Genomic DNA, 18,961 nt, shown 5'->3' on the forward strand with positions numbered 1-18,961 from the left:
ATTTCCAGAGCACTCGTTGTTGAGATTTCGACAATCCAATGTTGCGAAAAGAGTGACAAAAATCCACTACGGTATTCGTTGCCTAGGCAACGGCAACTTTGGACATCAATCAAACGCGCCACTGCCGATAACATGTCTCGCTAGTCTGGCACCATACAAAAGGCACGCCACACCCCCAACTGCGGCCATACGTAAGGCTCGAACTTTGAATTGCAAAAGTCAAATGCTAAATATGGCGCCCAGACCGAACTCCGACCAACTTCGCATCGAGATCTCGATACCTCATTCAAAACGCCGCCGAACGCGTGTAATACCTTCCCTTGAAGCCTCTCCAGATCGAAGAGGAGGGTTACCACCCGACGGGAATATAGCCTCGCCAGAGAAGGAATCACCCGTCATGCCTATCTCCCAGACGCCGAAGAAGACAACAATCAAAAGCAGTGCCGCCAATGAGACACCCCAGAAGGCAGTAAATTCTGTGCCTCACGACGATACTCAAATTCATCGCTTACCCGTTTTCATATCTAACCTTGGCTGCATGACACACGTGGAGGACACAAAGGTCTCCATTTTTGGGAAGCTTCATAATAAGATGTCCAAGAACGCAAAGTTCACCGAAACCCAAATTAAGAGGGCAGAGGAGGCACTCAAGACATCCAATGAATGGAAAAAATGGCGGTCGGATATGGCCTCAAAGAGCTCGGGAATAATTTCTCGGAATATATTTTTCCGCATGCTTCGGAAAGCTCAAGAGGTCCTTCAAGCACAATCCACGGCAAAGACACGACAGGCTCAGAACGTCTTCATTAATGTCGGAACAAAAGTTCCCAAGTCCGTGATTAGTAATGAGGAGTACGCGGAAGGCCTGAAGCTTTTCAAACCCGACCTAGCTAGTATTGCCACCGATATCAACAAGAAAAATGTGAGGTTTTGCGATATGAAGACAACCTGGGAACTCAAGAAATCGGCCGATCAGACATATGCACAATCCGAAATACAACTCTCTCTTTTGAGATACAACCAAGTGTTCCGAGACGACCCATTTCGTCACTTCATATACTCCATCTACGTCGCCGGCAGGACATTGCGTCTCTATCAATTGAACAGAGGGCAGGTGCTGTGTTACGAAAGTGGGCTTAATATCGAGCAGAATACGTTGGGTTTTCTGCGCTTCGTCAACTGGCTCATGCTGGCCAGTGACGACGCCCAGGGCTTAGCAAAGGAACCTTCTGCAATCGGTAGAAGAGCCATCAGCTTCACTCCTGCCGGATGTAAGATACCATCGCCACTCGTGCGTGTGGGTGTCGACATGATCACGACACGCGGCACTACGGTATGGCCTGTTAAAATGCAGAAACCGAAGCCAAAAAAGAAAAAATCAAGAAAGTCACAGGCTAAAAAGAATACAGAGAGCTCACCTACAGAAGGTGACGATCTTGCAGCGCTGAAAATGGCCTGGGTCTACGAGGCGCGCACGAGTGAAGCTGATATCCTTAGTGAACTTAGCGATATCGAGGAACTACCAAAGCTTTTTGAGTGGAAAGACGGACCTTTAACAACCGAGTTTGACGTCCTACCGGAAGCAAAACGTTCAAGACAATATCTCAAAATGGGACCGAACTATCGATATATAGAGGTGACATATAGTACATCCTCCGTCATGACAAACCAAACCCAGAATAAAGATGCTAAGAAGGGCTTGTTTATGCCGGAAGTGAAGGGAACCGCTACCAAGTTAGCCGATAAGTCTTCGTATACGAGAAGGCAGCGATGGTACCTAGAAGAGTACTGCGGCGTTTCTGTGGATACCACACCGCATGGACTTTCACAACATCAATATCCCAATCCTCGAGATGTTACTGAACTTGAGCGTATAAAGGCTCTACGTTCTGCTGTACGTGCCATTCGGAAAATGTTTTGCAGGGATCGGCCCATTATTCACCGAGATATTTCTCCAGCGAATGTTATGGTGACGTCGCCAGATATACTGAACGGGGAGGGCGCCCCTCCACCCGGACGGCTGATTGACCTCGACATGGCTTGCGTATATGGAGACCCCCATTCCGGAGCTCCCTGGCGCACTGGCACTTACCTCTACATGGCAATCAACATTTTGATGGCGAAACACCCTAGGCACAACCCATGGCATGACATCGAGAGTGTCTACTGGGTTCTGCTCTTTGGGGAACTGAATCGGACTCCTGAAGGCGCGAAGGAACTAAAGCGCATTGCTTCAGCTGGGGCAATTCAGCTCACAGAAGCCGAAAAAGGCGTAGGATTAGCGTCCAGAAAAAACCTTATCGTGAGTACTACCTGGGATACATGGGTGGGCGATGAACGATTAAGTCTCTTTGGAAAGACATCATTCCCAGTTATCCGGCTCATGCATCGACTAAGGGTCGAACTGTTTGGATTCGACGAACGAAAGGAGCCAGATCGTCTAGCAACCTTTAAAGATGTCGCTGCTGCCGCGGCGAGTGAACTTATAGTCATCTCGACGAAATACAACGCGCCCAGGTTTGCGGTCCCTAACGAGAAAATTTGGGAGAAAGCTGAGAAGGAAGTTGAAGAAGTAGAAACAGGCATCGAAGGGCTTAGTTTGGAAGAAAAGCCCGACAAGACTAATCAAGGCAAAAGCAATGATTCGACTGACAAAGGAGGTGTCGGGATGTCGGAGAAAGACCTAGCCATCGAGAGGCTTAAGCAGGCAGTTACCAAGATCACAGAGCGCATTGATGGGTGGTTTGCTGAGTGTATTGAGGATCTGGAAAAGTTGAGCAGCAAGAGTAGTCCATGAGCGAAGCTTCGTGAAGGTTTTCAATCAGGCCATAATGGGCAGAGATAAATTCACAGACTTTCGCGTTCGACTAGTTGCTACGCCACAACCGCAGCCACACTTTTTCCCCGCGAGTTTCAAATATATCTTTCTGACCACGTGACAAGATTCTAGTTCAGACAACATGCGCTATTCCACTATAGGCTAGTGACGCGGCTCTTCATTTGGGACGTAAACACTTATTGCCTGCACTTTGTCTCTTGCGCTTAAATATTCCACTGGAAAGGACAACTACCTTCACATATCGCCTTTAGCATCTTCCACGGCTACAATTGCGAGAACATCCATCATCGAACAGTCCATCTTCTCTGTCAGACGCATCGGCAGAACCGTTGTCCACACCACGTCTCGGCCCCTCCGCCGTCCAGTTCTCTCAACAGTCCGTTGGTAACGATGATCGACTGCCACTGACACCTCTGGAGAACAACATTGTAGCTGGAAGGAAATGGTCTCGATGAGCAGTCCCCAGTACACCTCACAAGCAGCGACAACTTGGTGGAGCGCCGCTAGATTCACAAAAGGCTCCCTCAGGGACACCAGTGTGCAATAGCAATACCTCTCCAGCCGTTCGGCGATCTGGGAGAACCTCCGTATATGTGGCCAACATTACTATAATTTCGGTAATTAATTGAAATGACCAATTACTACCGCCATTCTGCCAATGGAGGAATGATCCCTAGCACTAACCCGCATTGCCACTCCTCAATTGATGTGAGAGCTACAAGCTACCTGGTGGTATGGCGAGCGTCTTCATTCCTTGCTTAGCCCATCCGGCGTAGGTTCTTCGAACCCATGGATGTATCCGTCTGCTGTTGGCGATCCAGGATCCGGGTCATCATCTGGAACAGTGGGTGGCAAGCCTAGTGACTTGCGGACGAAGAAGGACTTCTCCCCAAATAGGCGCATTTCGACCTCCTTAACCATTTCGAAAGCCTCGCATACCATGTTAGTGGCCTTCTGACGCCATACTGCGATAAATTGCTGACGCTGTTCCGCAGTACCCTTGAGTATGATCGTCTTCTCACTAATCACTGCCGGTTTGTCGTGACGACGGCGAGCAACCAAAGCATCAGATATAGCACCAAGTCCATTTAACTCTACCGCGGCAGGAAATGCAAATGGTATAGTGTCATATCGATTGGCTAGACCCGATGGAGACAGTGGAGCCGCGATGAGATCTCGATGTGCTGTGGACAAATCAGACCATGTCCCTGACTCGGCCACCTCGAGTGTCTCCATATCAGCTTGCAAGCCCACATACCATGGCAACATTGTCCTTCGAGTCCTCTTGGTGGGTCCAAGCGCGCCGTGCGGTAAGTGCGGTAATGTGATGCGCACTTGACCCGCGCAACAAGGCTGTGATGTCCAGCTAGTTCCAAATGCTTTAGCATCGTCTTCGTTGAAGTGGTCGGCGGAGATACGATGTACGAACGCATCTGAAGACAGGCCACGGTCCTCGATTTGCCTAGCCCACTCATCAATGTGGTGGTGCATACCAGGAAGGATGATTGTGCAGTCATCCTCCTCTTCATTGTCCAGCGAGACGGTTCCCTGGATCATGCTTGCACCACGTCGGCTTTGGGCCAATTGCTTGATGTTCAGGTCGATGTGTCTGAAGGCAGTGCTGTCACCCGGCCTCGCATACTTCGCATAGTATGGATACGACACAAGGTTAGTGTTTCGATCTGGACGCAGAGCACAGTACAGTATGTAATAGAGAGGGTCCTGCCTCATCACCTGTTGACCAAGGCTGTGGAGCATATTGCGCAGCCATCCATAGTTGTTCTTGTTGTTGATTTTCCGCAGGTGAGCCAGATACATGTCAAATTCCTCATCAATGACGCCTTTGATCGTCTTCCCCCGCAGGTGCTCTAACGGTCCACTGTATGTGACGATTGACCACCATTCGAAGCAGTCAAGGACAATAGAACCAACTGCATGCCATTCCTGGGCGTCGATTCCGAGTTCAGTCCGTAGGCGCTCCTGGTCCTCACTAGTGATGGAGAATGCTTCCTCTTTTAGAGGCATCAATTTGTAAGGTCCGAGACCATCGGCAGGCCGGCTAGGCCGAGAATCCAGGCTGAACCACATGTAAGTGCTTTTGTCCACTTTCAACTTCCCGATTGTATTCTGTACTGCGGCTTCGTAGTACATGCTGAGCCGTGCCTTCAACATCTCCATGTCAATGCCCCTGGTTTGCATGCCAAGAACTAATGCGATGTTCCTCGCATGGTGATAGCAGACAGATCTCCCAGCACGGTCGTGCTGGGCCCAGCCTTTGATGAGCGAGACCTGGCCAGCCGGGTTAACAGCTCTGCCAGTAGTACAGCGTGCGATGAATGCGTTTGGGATGCCAGACGCGCAGCCACATCTACGCTTTTCCCGGCCACCTTCATCGTGGTGGTCTCGCTTGCGCTTCTTTTGATCTGGGCTGTAATCCAGATCAGCAGAGTCGTCGATATCACCATCAACATCGGAGCCATCGTTCAAGTCAAAATCGGTGTCGGATTGAACTTCATAATCTCCAGTCACCGATTCAGCTGCTGAGCATGTTGCAGGTATCGTGTCTCTCGCAGCACCCTTGTCGCTCGCGGAAGGGCTGCAATCCGTGACGTCTTCTGCTTCACTCTGAGGTGCCGACTGTATCTCAGCATCATCATTAGCACCAGTTAGTGCTTCCACATTGTCGACATTCGTGTCGCTGACGATTTCAGACAAAGAAGAATCGTCCTCTTCAGCTAGGTCATCAGCATCGGCGATATTGAGCACACGCTCGGCAGGAACCAGCCAACCGCTGTCTCCGACAGCGTAGCCGCAAGAAATGGGTGTTGACACATCTGCAATTTTCTCAGGCTGCGAGTGGAGGAGTTCGAAGTCTGCAGCAACGGGTTCGAGCGTTTTATTGTCTCTTCCGGGTCCGGGATTTGTCAGCCTCCAGAGACAAGCCTTGCGGAGCTCCACCATGGCGATTTCAAGAGTGGTCTTCAACGCGAGGCGTCTAATCTTAGCCCAGGTGGTACCTCCATTGTTCATAATGTGAGCGAAATAACGCTCTACATTCTCTCTCCCCCACCTCTCGAAGACTGCGGTCATGGCTTCTTGCTTCTTGTCCTTTGTTTTGCGGCGTCTTTCAGCACCATCCGATATTTTCTGCCACATTCCCGGGTCTCGAATCATTCGTTGACTTATGGCCTCATCCTCCCGAGCAAAAGTGAGGAGATATGCCATACATTGATCAGTTTTTTTTTGCACGTCGATCAACTTGGACGCCTGTGAGCTAATAGCATAATAGCGGTCTTCCGGAGTCAATTGCTTGAGGTATTCTGCAGTTTGAGCGAGTGTTTCGAAGGTGCGATCGCCGACCGTCTGCAGAATAACAAGTGCCTCTTCCTGTGTAGCTACTTGAGATTGCGACGACGTCGCTGGCCTCGGCTGGATGCGGCGATATTGCGGATTTGAAGACATCTCGATTGTTTGGAACTTCGAGTGATCGATAAAGAGGTGGCGGCTGTGGTGATATTGGGACTTGAAAGCAAAACATTTTATGAAAGTTGTATGAAAAGTGAACGAAAAATGAGTGAAAAGTGAATGTTTGGAAGCAAAACATCTGAATGAAAAGTAGTTGGGCGCGCGCCAGAACACTCGAGGGTAAAGACCTGAGGTGTTCACTTGTTGTTCTCACGTTAGGTATATCCGCGCAGGGTCATATACCTTTATGATGACAGCCCTAAACAGCGCCATTTTGACCATCCTCTACATCCACCAGGTTTGCGACAGAATGGCTTGACCAGGAAGATCAGAATCAGCACTAGTCCCGTGCCATTAAACATGTCACAAAGTAGGCTTCTACCAGCGGCTATCCAAAAAGAGGCTGCTATGTGAAAGAAGGTCGCGTTGTTCAAGAGCTTCTGCTTCACTCTATTCCTGTCTGCTGCCTGTTCTCCTTCCGTCCCCCTGCTAGGAAGGATCACACCCTTCGTGGCCCATCGACGAGAGGTTTGCCGGAAGAAGGCGGAGGGGAGCTGCGATTGTCACAGCCAATCAAAGTGCTCCATTCGTCGTGTCCAGCAATGCGCTACGTACAGCGACATAGCCAGCGCACGCCTCTACCACAGAAGTCTTAATGTTTGTCGTCTGTCCTTCAATTGTCCATATCATGGGGGAGGTCCAGGCAGTCAATCAAGACGAATCTTCTGCGTCCGTAGTATTCCAGTTATGGCCGGACCGAATATTATACCGTAGAACAGCATCGGGGTAGGCCCGTCGGCCTTCATACTCAAGGTCCACGACTTCAAATGCAACGCGGTCATCCTTCTTCTTCATGAAGTTGGAGGCTAGACGTGCAGCGAAATGGAAGACGTCCTGTCCAGCGTCCTTCTTGGTATGATGTTCACTCGAGATCTTGCCAAACTCCCGGCTAAAAACATCTCGTAACTGCTGCCGAAAGGGAATATTCAGGATTCGGTTCTGGATCCAGGCAGTCTTGTCAAAACTTGATCTTTGGTCAGCAAGACCATTACGAATAGCCAGATTGATGTGCTCAAGGTGCTTGTCTGTAGGGTAAAATGAACCTCGACCACCCTTGATATTGACCAATGCTGACTTCAAGATTGCATCACTGAGGACGGCATCAGTAGCTTCGCCATCAATTAGATCAAGGAATCGAATCACTTCGCGCGCATAATTTCCCTTCCTAGCGCTTGGTGCCTGGAAGATAATACAACATTGTCGAAGCGCCTCTCGCAGCAAATAGAGATCCCCATGATGTACTGAATAGTCAAGAAGTTGATATGTCATCATATGCCGAATGAAGTAGAGGTTGTTGGAGTATTGGTCATCATGATGTCGGCCCTGAATGGTAAGATCGGTCTTGAAGATCATGGTGTAAAGTTTGTTGATTAAAAGTTCAAATGCCATGACATCCAGAGATTTTAACCATTCTTTGAACTGCTGGTAAGTTACAAACCGGTCGGCACGGAGACCAGAGTCTTTGTACAATGGCAAGTGCAATGATCTTGGCATCAAACATATCCTGGGCCAGCTCTTCAAAAATCTTACCATTGCTAGCTTTTGCTCTCCCTAGCTGATCGCATGCAAACTGTAGTGTTGAGTTGTCCTGGAGAGGTGATGTTTCGTCATTTTGAGAGCCCTAGTGCTGGTCATATATAACGTTGAGGTAATTCACCATGGTGTGAAACAGGCGTTGAACAGGTACGAGCTAGGATAGTGAGTCGTATGAACGGGAAGAGGTAGACTGGCGTATATTTCGTACAGACTGCATGCGGTTGATTGTCTTGACGTCCCCAATCATACAACGGAGCTCTTGTTTCCACACCTCGCTATCAGACTCGAAACCAAGTTGGTTTAAAAAGATGTCATCAATAATCTTGATCGTGTTCTCATTGGTGCTCTCATTCACCAGAATTGCTCGTAGAGGAAGTGTGATTGTGGCAGCAGGCCGGATCAGCTGCGTGGACAAAATCTTCGGGAGGTCGCCACCTTTGTAAATACATTCAGACACTAGCTGGGGGAAGACATTTTGGAAAGCTCGTCGAAGGAAGAACATCTGTATCTGACAGCGCTTTAGACCGAACGGATAGAAAATGAGGGTACATGACTCACATCACGAAGGGCGTCACCAGCAATCATATTCTTGACGATCGTAGTGGGCTTGATTGGTTGGTTCTGTCGCCACATATCGTGTAGTAGGGTTGGTTCTTCATGATCATCCCCTATGCAGATAACTGCCGTTGTGGTAGATCGGAATGTGCTGGCGTCTCCAATTCGTTCATGCTGGCGGTGGTCTTTAAATTCAAAGTTATCCCATGCGCCGTAGATTCGATGGGGTCCTTGACCTACTCGACGTATCTCTGCAGCTGCAGCACTTCGGAGAACCTCCTCCTTATTCTTCAATGTTGCAAATGAAGGGCAGAGACCCATACCTTGCAGGATCGAGATGGTCCGTTTCCCAACACCTGCATCCAGACAGTGGAGTCCAACGTTGACTGGAATGTTGTTGTTGCTGTTGCTGTGGCGTGAGAATAGGATGATGGCTGCAATAGTGGCCACTTTGGCTGCAGCCCGCTCCTCTTCCTTCTCGTTCTTCTTCGTTGGCCTTTTGCTCTCCTTTGCTGTTCTTTGGTTGATGACCAACCCATGGAGCATCGCACCAAACTTGGGAGCCGTCTCAATAGTCTGCTGGCCCACTCCAACAATCATGTCTGCAAGCTGCTCTTTCCGATGAATATTCCACGACCCAAACGCGTCGAGGCATTCGAGGGCGCAGAGCTCTTTGTCAAGGCATTGCATCACATAATCCCATCCTCCAAATGCTTGAAACATGAGTTCTCGCTGTGCGGGCGGAAGGTCTTCCCAAATCTGGAGGCTGGCAGAGGACTCTGCAAGCCACCGCCGGAAGCGCTGCCAACGCCTTCTGTGTGCACTATCTAGATCTCGGCAGTTGTATGAATGTTGGACAAATTCTCCGATTCCCCAGCGCCACTTCTGCCAATATGTATTGTATGTCATCTCGATCTTCTGCGCCGGCGAGATCGGTGCAGCCCGGGCGGATATTCGAACACGTCTCCGAGGCTGCGGTCTCGGCTCGTCAGTGCCATTCTCGTCTGTTGAGTCCCTGCTGAGTTCATGTTGGGGATCAGCCTGCGAGTCCTGAGGAGGGGATCCGCTTCGCTGTCGTCGGCCACGGCAAGTTGGACAAGCCGCACATCGGGCACAGAGAATTGGTGATCTTTGAGGTCTGGTCGTGGGTTGTGGTCGAAAAGCGGGAGACGTGGAGTCGCGGCGCAGCCGCTTGTTGATGGCGATCTCCGGCGGAGAGCTTGGTGGAATACTCGATAGAGGACCATCCGAATTAATGTTTTGGAACTCAGTTGGCGCTGACATGGCCGCAAATAGAGATAGAGAAAGGAACAGTTTATTCTATTTGGCTACGACTACTCCGTAGGTGGGCCAATTTTGGACACACGCCAAGATTGGACACGCGTGCGGGGCCAAGGCCGTCAGGTGCGGCAGAGTCACGTGTTGACCAGCGCGTCACCGTTTGAATCCCTTCCAGAACTGTAAACACAACAACTCCATCAGCCACAATAAACTCACACCTCAAGATTCTACAACCGTATCAGGGCTGTATTCAGCTGGAACCATACAAAGCGCCATACTCTAACCAAAACGGCATCCTCTATCGAACACTAGTAAGGCCCCTCAATTCTATCGGTTCGACTGTAAGCTCCCCTGGTTAGGGCTTGGCATTGTGCGGCGACGCCAAGAGCGACGAGGTGGCTAATCACGTAACTATTTTCCGGGATCACGTGCTAACCCCCGGAGGCGCCCTCCTAACTCCACGGATTGGATCCGATGAAATTCCCCCCTCGTCGCCCATCGGATCCAGTCTATGGACCACTCAACCCTCTACGGATTAACCATTTCCGGGATTACGTGCTCCCCGGTGGGGCGCCCTCCCAACTCGATATGATCCATGGACTGGATCCGATGAAATCCCCTCCCGTCGCCTATCGGATTAACAATTTTCCGGTTAACCATAACGGATTAAATATTTTCCGGGATCACCGTCATTGGATCCAATCCGTGGACTAAATAACCACCCGGGGCCCTTCCACTCGACGTGGTTCATGGGTTGGATCCGATGAAATCCCCCGTCGCCCACCTAACTTCTAACGGATTAAACATTTTCCGGGGGGGCGCGGCCTCTCACTCGACGTGGTTCATGAAGAGGATCTGCGAAACCGAAGATTGTGAGAATCTATGATTACGGTTCAATACGTTCATTTTGGTGGTGGTAATTTAAATATTACGCGACGAACGCGATGCCACTTTCACGTATCGGTGCTCAGACTTGTTTGGCAAAAAAAATTTTTGAATTTTTTGATTGGTTCGCACTTCAGCGCTTAAGCAGACCAATCAGCGCTCGCGCTTGCCAACCGTAGTCTGATTTATCTGAGACAACACTTCCTGCGTAGCATCCCATCTTGACTCTCTTCGTGCTACGTCTTGTACCTAGAACTCGGGGAGCGACGGATTCCCACCTTTACGTGGTGCTCCCTATAAGTACTCCGCTCAGGATCCTGAGTGAAGGAAACCAAGAAGAATCCAGCCGGAGCGCGTCCATCGGCGTGCTAGCGAAACGCAACGAGACCACGAAGCAACTACCCACCATGACCAACTTCGATTTCAACGTTCACATCTATCTGCTCCGCTTCTCGCTCCACAGCTTTTTCGCTGTTGCTGCCAGGATGATAAAGGAATGGCAACCCCCGATGCAACTCATCTAGAAAGAGGAGGAATACCGCGCGGATGGGGGCGACAATAGGGATAGGAGTGCATTGAATTGCAAGTTTGATTACATTAAGCGCAAGTCCGGATTCAGCCACGGAATGCTTGTTGAAGACAGAGACACTATGCAGGACACAGAATGAACCGGGTTTAACGGGAGATAATGCAAGATCAAAGCTAGTCCCCTATGGGCTCAGCCCGCACAGGGTGTATGAATATCGTATCGTATCGTACCTAGAACTCGATGCTAGCTAGAATACATTGATTGTATCCTTGACCCCGAACCCTCCCAGGTCGTGGTATTTTATCGGATCCAATCTGTGGACCACCTAAGACGAGGGATTCGTATACAGCACTCGTGTCGAGGAAGGATTAAAAGAAAAGAATGAAGTCGTAAGTAGAAAGTTGATTCGAGTCTGGTTTACTCATCCCTCGCTGTTGGCACTCGCGAGTCGTTTTGTTGGAGGCTTTCTTGTCGTGATAGATGGCGCCTTCAATACGAATTCGTTCAGGATTCCTCTACCCATTGCCGTTAGTCAGCTAAATTCAAGAAAAACCTTTCCAATCGCCTTTTCCTGGTGTCGAAGCGAAGACAAGGACTCCTACCTATCCTTCTGGCTCAGTTTTATCTCTTTCTGTCTCCAGGCCCCCGGGCAGCCTCAAATCGCACCTCCCGAAGTCATTTAGGCGATCAAGCAGGTGGTTTAGCAGCGTCAATCCCTGAGGCTTTTCTCGATGCAAAACAGCAATTTTGCACCTGGCACGCCGTTGAGGCAATGATTTTGAAGGCGCGAAAACTTGGAATCAAGAAAGACGAGATTGATAGCCACTTCGACGATCAGGGCACAGAGATTCAAGGGCTTCGAAGCCTCTGTTACTCTTACCTTCAGGCCGAAGCTGAGGCAGATCTGAACGCCAATCGCGAAACTGCCTGCGCAAAAGGAGGGAGAGAATTCAGGCAATACATCAACGAGGAGTAGCTGCCAAAGGAGCGTAAAGTTGCCCACTTTAACACACGCCTTTACGCAAATCTCGGTGCCAGAGCAAGTCAAAGAGTCGAGTCATATCACGGTGTTATGAGGGAGATCACAAATGGCCAATTAAGCCTCGAAGATGCGGCTAAATGGCTTGCGATGAAGGTCAAATCAGTACTCAAGGATCTTCAGGACGATGAGGTGCTCTCTCATCGTCACTACCCTCGTCTACCTCAGTCTGACGTCTTCAAAGCCCTGCGAATGAAGGTCTCGAATGAGGCACTCGCCTTACTTGAGAAGGAATGGACGGAACTTAATCAATTCATGATGAGGGGAGAGCAATTGAGCGAGATTTGCGAGTGCCCGATTCTCTACCAGTTCGGTATTGCCTGCAGACATCATCTACTCTGGGCTTTTCTCGAAAATTTACCTCTACCGAAAACTCTTCTGCACCCTCGTTGGTGGCTGTCAGGATCGGAAATCACGGAGCGTAATTGGAAGCCATTCTACCCTTCTAAGGCGCCTCAAGAAGATCTGAGGTCGAACCAAGACGCTCAGCAGGCTCTACTACTCGCTGAAATCAGAAATCAGCTAAATCCTGAGGAGCGCCATCGTTACGATGTTCAAATAGCTCGTGGAGAGCAACAAATTCGCGAATTCCACAGGCAAGTCTTTAGGGATCTTTCAATGATCGGTCAACAACACCTTGAATTGCAGCAAATACCCATCGGCCAACCTGACCCTGTTGTGAGACGACGAATCGTTCAAAAGGCCCCCCACGGACCTCGTGAAGCACGGGGCTTAACAGCGAACGAGATTCTAGAACGTCAAGAGCGCCAGGAAAAGCGTCAAAGACGTCAAGATGAACGCGCCGACGAGCGACGACAACAAGTTCAATTGACGTCTACTTCCCGAGCCAGCATAACAGTGACAGAGACAGCAAGACCGACAACACCTCCTCCGCCTCAGGTTACTCCTCTCTCACGACGTTTACCAATTCGCACTCCAGACAGACCACGACCGCGTCGATCTCCTACCCCTGAGGCCTCTCCGACAGTCAACGACGAGATCTTCGATCTACCAGCGTCTACGGCACCTCCAGCACTAGGAGGAGGTAGAGGAAAGAGAAGGCGCAACCACACGGCGAGATACAAAGAGGCAAAGGAGCAAGGACTCATACAAGATTCACAAGAGGCTCACAGAGCATCAGGAAGGCTCTGAAGGTGGTCAACAGCGAGGTCAGGAGGCAAGAGGGGGAAGGGGGACTTTAGACAGACTAAATAGGCGACAGAGAGCTCCTGATACACAACACCAAAATCGAGTGTGAAAAGGCTTCTAAAGTCGAGTGCAAATAGCTCTGTCGAAAGGCCTTAAAGAACACCAAAAAGGGCCAACTATGCGAGGGAGGCAAAGTGGATGGAAAGGTACCTGAAAACCCCCCATTTTCCTAGGGATTTGAGGTACCTCGCCATCCTCCGGGCAACCCTCGCACAACTAGGCTCAATTGGTGTTTAGCAGGTCGCTGTGGTACGAATGTCGCTGCCAAGGGTCGCTGCCCCGGTACATTCCCGGCCGATGCTCACAATATCGCCCGAAAACGCAAGATTCGTAATGGGCTCAATGAAGATGATCGACGAACCTATGATGTTGCCTAGAGTCTGTACAATCATAAATACATGAAGAAGAAATTGGCCACTGAGACTCCAGCGGAGAAAGAGGCACGAAAAGCGAGGGACCGGGAAAAGGCAGCACGTTTCCGTGTAAAGAAACGGGCAGAGGATCCTAACTATGCCAAAAAGGTGGCTGAACAGAATCGGAACTTTCGAGCTAATAACCCCAATTATAAAAAGGAGCTCAATAATCGCAAAAAGGCAGAAAAGTTACAATCAAGTGGGCAACAAGATCTGAAGAGCCTTTTCTCTAAGATCGCCTCACCATTCAACCCTCCCAATAGTCAAATCCACCGCCAGCCACTCGCGGACATCACACACACAGACAATCGCAAGAGAAATGCCCTCTGGAGAATCGCACCCGAAGGACACACTACCAAGTATTGGGAGTACGCCAAGAACGACCGAGTCGATTCTTAGATGTGTTTCGTTAATCTCCCATTGCTTATTTAGATAGCCAACATCGTCCTCCACTCTGTTCATTGTTGACTGCCATTCCAGCAGCTAGCATCTGTTATCTTCAAGTTTGACTGCGATTTGAGGAGCTGTGGCACAAAGTATGTATGTAGATCACAAGCGTCGTCCCGTAACGTCTAAAGATTCTATCCCAAGTTTCACGCCAAAGTTTACGCCAAAAATGACGCTTTTCATTACAATTTTCCGCAACAACCTAGGCGTCAATCCATACGTAACATAATCGTTTCCAACAGATATTTACAGGCTATTACGATATCTTATAGAACTTTTTCGAGCAATTTATATCGCCGTTGAGTTATTTGATCTCGAAGTTGAACTACATTACGCGCCCATATAAAAGTCGCGATTATATATGAGCGCGTAAAGTAATTCAGCTTCGAACCCGAATAGCGCAACAACAACGTAATTCTCAAGAAAAAATTACCAAGGAGACCTAAGGTGTTTTACTAAGTTTTTAAACTTGACAAAAACAATACATTTGTCACCTAAGAAAAGCGTTTTGGTGTAAAAGGTGGGGTGTGCGCAAACTTTTGGACACGTACCGTATGACTTGGCAGAGAATCGACAGCCCCAGAACCTTGGTAGCTCGGTCTTACAAGGTATAGGAAACACGACAAGGCCTTGTTCATGAACCATGATTTGATTGAACGCGGCCCATTTTGAACGCCTGCAGCAGACGTGATATGCTATCTATTGCTCTTGACTTCATCGCTGGCTACCCTCCGTATCGTCTCATATGCACCACGGATGCATTCAGATCTTCAAATTGTGCTGGAAAATCCGAATCCCACCCATCCTACTTCCCATCTACTTCTTCGATTGTGCTTTCACAGCCGCTTTAGTGGTACGACCGCCACCTTTCTCGGACTAGAGGAGATGTTAGTATCTGAATATAACTGCGGAGGACTGGGGAGACTAGGTGTAGACGAATTGGGGGGGTCATGGTAAAAGTACCTTGGCAACGCTCTTGATAACGCCGACAGCGACGGTTTGACGCATGTCGCGGACAGCGAAACGACCAAGAGGTGGGTAGTCGGCGAAAGCCTCAACGCACATAGGCTTGCTGGGAATCATCTTCACGATGGCGGCATCACCGGACTTGATGAACTTGGGGTTGTTCTCAATGGACTTGCCGGTACGGCGATCGATCTTCTCGAGGAGCTCGGCGAACTTGCAGGCAATGTGGGCGGTGTGGCAATCCAAGACGGGGGCGTAACCAGCGCCGACTTGACCAGGGTGGTTGAGGACGATGACCTGGGCATTGAAAGAGTCGGCACCCTTGGGTGGGTCGTTCTTGGAGTCGCCGGCAACGTTACCACGACGAACCTCCTTGACGGAGACGTTCTTGACGTTGAAGCCGACATTGTCGCCGGGAACACCCTCGGCCAGTTGTTCGTGGTGCATTTCGACGGACTTGACTTCGGTGGTGACGTTGGCCGGGGCGAAGGTGACGACCATACCAGCCTTGATGGTGCCGGTCTCCACACGACCGACGGGCACGGTTCCAATACCGGAGATCTTGTAGACATCTTGGAGAGGGAGACGGAGGGGCTTGTCGGTGGGACGGGTGGGAGGGTCAATGTTGTCAATGGCCTCCAGGAGGGTCTTGCCGGAGACCTTGCCAGCCTTGGATTCCTTCTCCCAACCCTTGTACCAGGGGCAGTTGGAGGAGACTTCGATCATGTTGTCACCGTTGAAGCCGGAGATGGGCACGAATGGGACGGTCTTGGGGTTGTAGCCGACCTTCTTGATGAAGTTGGAAGTCTCCTTGATGATTTCATTGAAACGATCCTCAGACCACTTGGTGGTGTCCATCTTGTTGATGGCGACGATGAGTTGCCTGACCCCGAGGGTGTAGGCCAGGAGAGCGTGCTCACGGGTCTGGCCATCCTTGGAGATACCGGCTTCGAATTCACCAGTACCGGCGGCAATGATGAGAATAGCGCAGTCGGCCTGAGAGGTACCCGTGATCATGTTCTTGATGAAGTCACGATGGCCGGGGGCGTCGATGACGGTGACATAGTACTTGGGAGTCTCAAACTTCCAGAGGGCGATATCGATGGTGATACCACGTTCGCGCTCGGCCTTGAGCTTGTCCAAAACCCAGGCATACTTGAAAGAGCCCTTGCCCAACTCGGCAGCTTCCTGTGGTGGGCGTTAATTCTGGCTCAGACCATTTGCGATATCACGTGATGGTGCGGTCACCCCTCCCCCACCAAAATTTTTTTTTGGGTCGGAAGTGGTGATAAGGCCACGAATGAGTCAAACCAGGGGGATGGAGGGCAGATACCTTCTCGAACTTCTCGATGGTACGCTTGTCGATACCACCGCACTTGTAGATCAAGTGGCCTACTCTTGTGTGAGTGTATGGTCATGATTGTGCCAGCTCGGCTTCCTCTTACCGGTGGTGGTGGACTTGCCAGAGTCGACGTGGCCGATGACGACGACGTTGATGTGAGTCTTTTCCTTACTGGAGCGGTCGACAACATGTCAGCGATGACCATTGATATCAAATGGAGGCTTGATTCTCGGTTTGGAGTCGAGCGCAGGCAGATTGAGAATTTGCTTACCCCATGGTGACAGATTTGTGAGTTTGAATCGAGTCGTTGAAGTCCTGTAGTTCTGTGGCAGATACTAGAAGAATTCAGAGAGAATGCTCAGATACCACGGCTTGCGTAGAGGTGCTAAGAGATGATTAGTTTTGATGTCAAAGGGTGGGGGGGGGATGAAGGAACTCACTGAGCGACGAAGAAAGATAGAATCAGGTCGACGAGAGTGTGCGAAAGATTTTGTAGGCTGCGGCGGGAGACAGGGCTTGGCGTTTGGGCAGTGTGAATCACCGTCCCAATACCACTCCCAGGGCCACAGGCTGCTCGGACTGGATACAGAGCACTGGCGTACGGGGCTAGGCTGCCAGGTGGAATTCCTTATCCTCTCCCAAAGCCCCGCCTCTAGAGATTTATACCAGCAAAAACCTTGGGCGTGTGCCACTACTGTCCTTCGCCCCAGAGCCATTCCCACCAATTGAAGATTGGAAAAATATTCGCCTCCAGGCTCAAATTTGTCTCCCCATGGCTGTAGAGATCGTGGCAATTACCATCTAGAATATCCACCGTCACGGTTTGATGGCATTCCTGTCTGTACCAGAACCTTATTCCCTTGGAATTTCTGTAGGCTTTCCCTCGTCGTGGAAACGCTGTTTGCGTACATTGCCATCTCGGAGTTAAGAGTCACCAGATCAATCAGGCCGACTTGTCAGACCATCCAGCCCCAACAATGGCTCTTGGGGGATTCTGTTATTCTTCCCCGTTGCTCTATTCTCGTGGCTGCTCTGGCCAGTGGATATGTGATCATCTACAGTGGTATGATCGAAGAGCAAAACCTTCCCAGAGTCCTGACGATTCACAATCCTCCATCGCTCTTCCTCCCGTAATGAGTCATCTCTTGTAGATGGGAACAACCTGAATCTAGGACGAGTCGAATCGACGGTTCGAAGGGCAGAAACATCCATCGCGGTATTCAATATTCTCTCCATTGTTTAGCGCATTCCACACACTGTAATATGTGAGCAGGAGACACGTTTCTCGAGCCTGGTCATACCTTGAAAAAAGAGGTGGGCGGCTCGTCTGCGCTTCTTGTCTGCAGCTGATAAAAATATGCCTTTTTTGAATTGCAGTTCTCGTTCGGGCAGCCTCCAGGGACTTGGGAAAAGTAGTCAATATGTCTGGCCACTTATCCTCTGGGCTTCATTCATCCATACCTTCGTTCACGGGCAAGTCAGACTGCTCCTCGCCTAGGATGTCATCCTTCTGCTTCTTCTTCATGTATGTCCGCTCGTAGTACGATTGGTCGAGAACGAACTGGTAAGGGCATGTCCGACAACTGAAGGCGTTCAGACCCTGTGGATGCTCGGTAGTCCCAGGAGTCCTCGCGACGGTCAGACTGTTGCAACAGTAAGGACAGACTATACGTCACGTCAGTATGGTTTCTGAGTTTGCATGGTACTATCTCACATGTCGGAGGCATAACTGCTGACGTAAAGACTGCCCCCGAGGGGTATTCATTTAAAAATTCGCTCCGACCATGGTGAAAAGGATGCGATACTGGTACGGTTGAGTAAAACTCGTGCAAACAGCTCAAACAAATTTCTCTGCGGGGAATCTCATTATGTAAGCAAGGCTCTCCATGCCGTGCCACAAAGAATGTAGGGAAGTGATGTGAACTCGAATGCCCCTGCGAGTGCATCTCAAAGCCATACAAGTCAAGGCTTGCCATTAAGTATAGGAACTACGTCCGAGGAGAATATTGGACGTCTCTATGTACTTCTGTTCGTGAGGAGTGGCCCCCCTGGCGATGCTGGTAATCGGCTTTCCATCACAATAAACCTTCTCCCGAGGACATTCAAGATCTATTCGGGGCTTACCGATGCCATCAAATTGTTGAGTTACCTCATGACAAGAATCCTGGTGGCACAGTCGAGGCCCCTAAGACTCTTCGGCCAGCAAATGCTGGAAGAACTCAACGTGGAGGGCAAACTGGATTGTTTTCGCAATATGGCACGAATGAACGGTGGACGCTGATCGAGGCCAAAGGGCGCTCATGCACCCGATCTTAGAATCTCCACTCTGATGAAAGTATCGAACCGGTCAGGGGCTGGAGAGCACATAGATGGTAGCGACCGCAGGCGGCTGGAA

The 18,961-nt window shown here is 50.0% G+C and overlaps 7 protein-coding genes across 7 annotated transcripts; 4 read left to right on the forward strand and 3 right to left on the reverse strand.

Moving 5' to 3' along the window:
• Window positions 1-232: 232 nt before the first annotated feature.
• Window positions 233-2,797, forward strand: Z518_04397 (uncharacterized protein; the record flags this gene model as incomplete). Its single annotated transcript, XM_013418103.1, has 1 exon — window positions 233-2,797. One exon carries the CDS (start codon window positions 233-235, stop codon window positions 2,795-2,797), a length of 2,565 nt encoding a protein of 854 aa, XP_013273557.1.
• A 789-nt stretch (window positions 2,798-3,586) lies between these two features.
• Z518_04398 (uncharacterized protein) lies at window positions 3,587-6,301 on the reverse strand (the record flags this gene model as incomplete). The annotated part of the gene is made up of 1 exon (XM_013418104.1): window positions 3,587-6,301. One exon carries the CDS (start codon window positions 6,299-6,301, stop codon window positions 3,587-3,589), a length of 2,715 nt encoding a protein of 904 aa, XP_013273558.1.
• A 714-nt stretch (window positions 6,302-7,015) lies between these two features.
• Window positions 7,016-9,739, reverse strand: Z518_04399 (uncharacterized protein; the record flags this gene model as incomplete). Its single annotated transcript, XM_013418105.1, has 4 exons — window positions 7,016-7,783; window positions 7,833-7,985; window positions 8,109-8,408; window positions 8,459-9,739. The coding sequence occupies 4 exons, from the start codon at window positions 9,737-9,739 to the stop codon at window positions 7,016-7,018; spliced, it is 2,502 nt and encodes an 833-aa protein (XP_013273559.1).
• Window positions 9,740-11,922: 2,183 nt separating this feature from the next.
• Z518_04400 (uncharacterized protein) lies at window positions 11,923-12,126 on the forward strand (the record flags this gene model as incomplete). Its single annotated transcript, XM_013418106.1, has 1 exon — window positions 11,923-12,126. The coding sequence occupies one exon, from the start codon at window positions 11,923-11,925 to the stop codon at window positions 12,124-12,126; it is 204 nt and encodes a 67-aa protein (XP_013273560.1).
• Window positions 12,127-12,222: 96 nt separating this feature from the next.
• On the forward strand, window positions 12,223-13,341 carry Z518_04401 (uncharacterized protein; the record flags this gene model as incomplete). Its single annotated transcript, XM_013418107.1, has 1 exon — window positions 12,223-13,341. The coding sequence occupies one exon, from the start codon at window positions 12,223-12,225 to the stop codon at window positions 13,339-13,341; it is 1,119 nt and encodes a 372-aa protein (XP_013273561.1).
• A 455-nt stretch (window positions 13,342-13,796) lies between these two features.
• On the forward strand, window positions 13,797-14,210 carry Z518_04402 (uncharacterized protein; the record flags this gene model as incomplete). The annotated part of the gene is made up of 1 exon (XM_013418108.1): window positions 13,797-14,210. One exon carries the CDS (start codon window positions 13,797-13,799, stop codon window positions 14,208-14,210), a length of 414 nt encoding a protein of 137 aa, XP_013273562.1.
• Window positions 14,211-15,074: 864 nt separating this feature from the next.
• On the reverse strand, window positions 15,075-18,293 carry Z518_04403 (elongation factor 1-alpha; the record flags this gene model as incomplete). The annotated part of the gene is made up of 7 exons (XM_013418109.1): window positions 15,075-15,134; window positions 15,222-16,412; window positions 16,558-16,619; window positions 16,670-16,737; window positions 16,838-16,901; window positions 18,028-18,231; window positions 18,281-18,293. 7 exons carry the CDS (start codon window positions 18,291-18,293, stop codon window positions 15,075-15,077), a joined length of 1,662 nt encoding a protein of 553 aa, XP_013273563.1.
• Window positions 18,294-18,961: the final 668 nt, after the last annotated feature.

Source organism: Rhinocladiella mackenziei (genome assembly GCF_000835555.1).
Source record: "Rhinocladiella mackenziei CBS 650.93 unplaced genomic scaffold supercont1.3, whole genome shotgun sequence".
NCBI classification, from domain to species: domain Eukaryota; kingdom Fungi; phylum Ascomycota; class Eurotiomycetes; order Chaetothyriales; family Herpotrichiellaceae; genus Rhinocladiella; species Rhinocladiella mackenziei.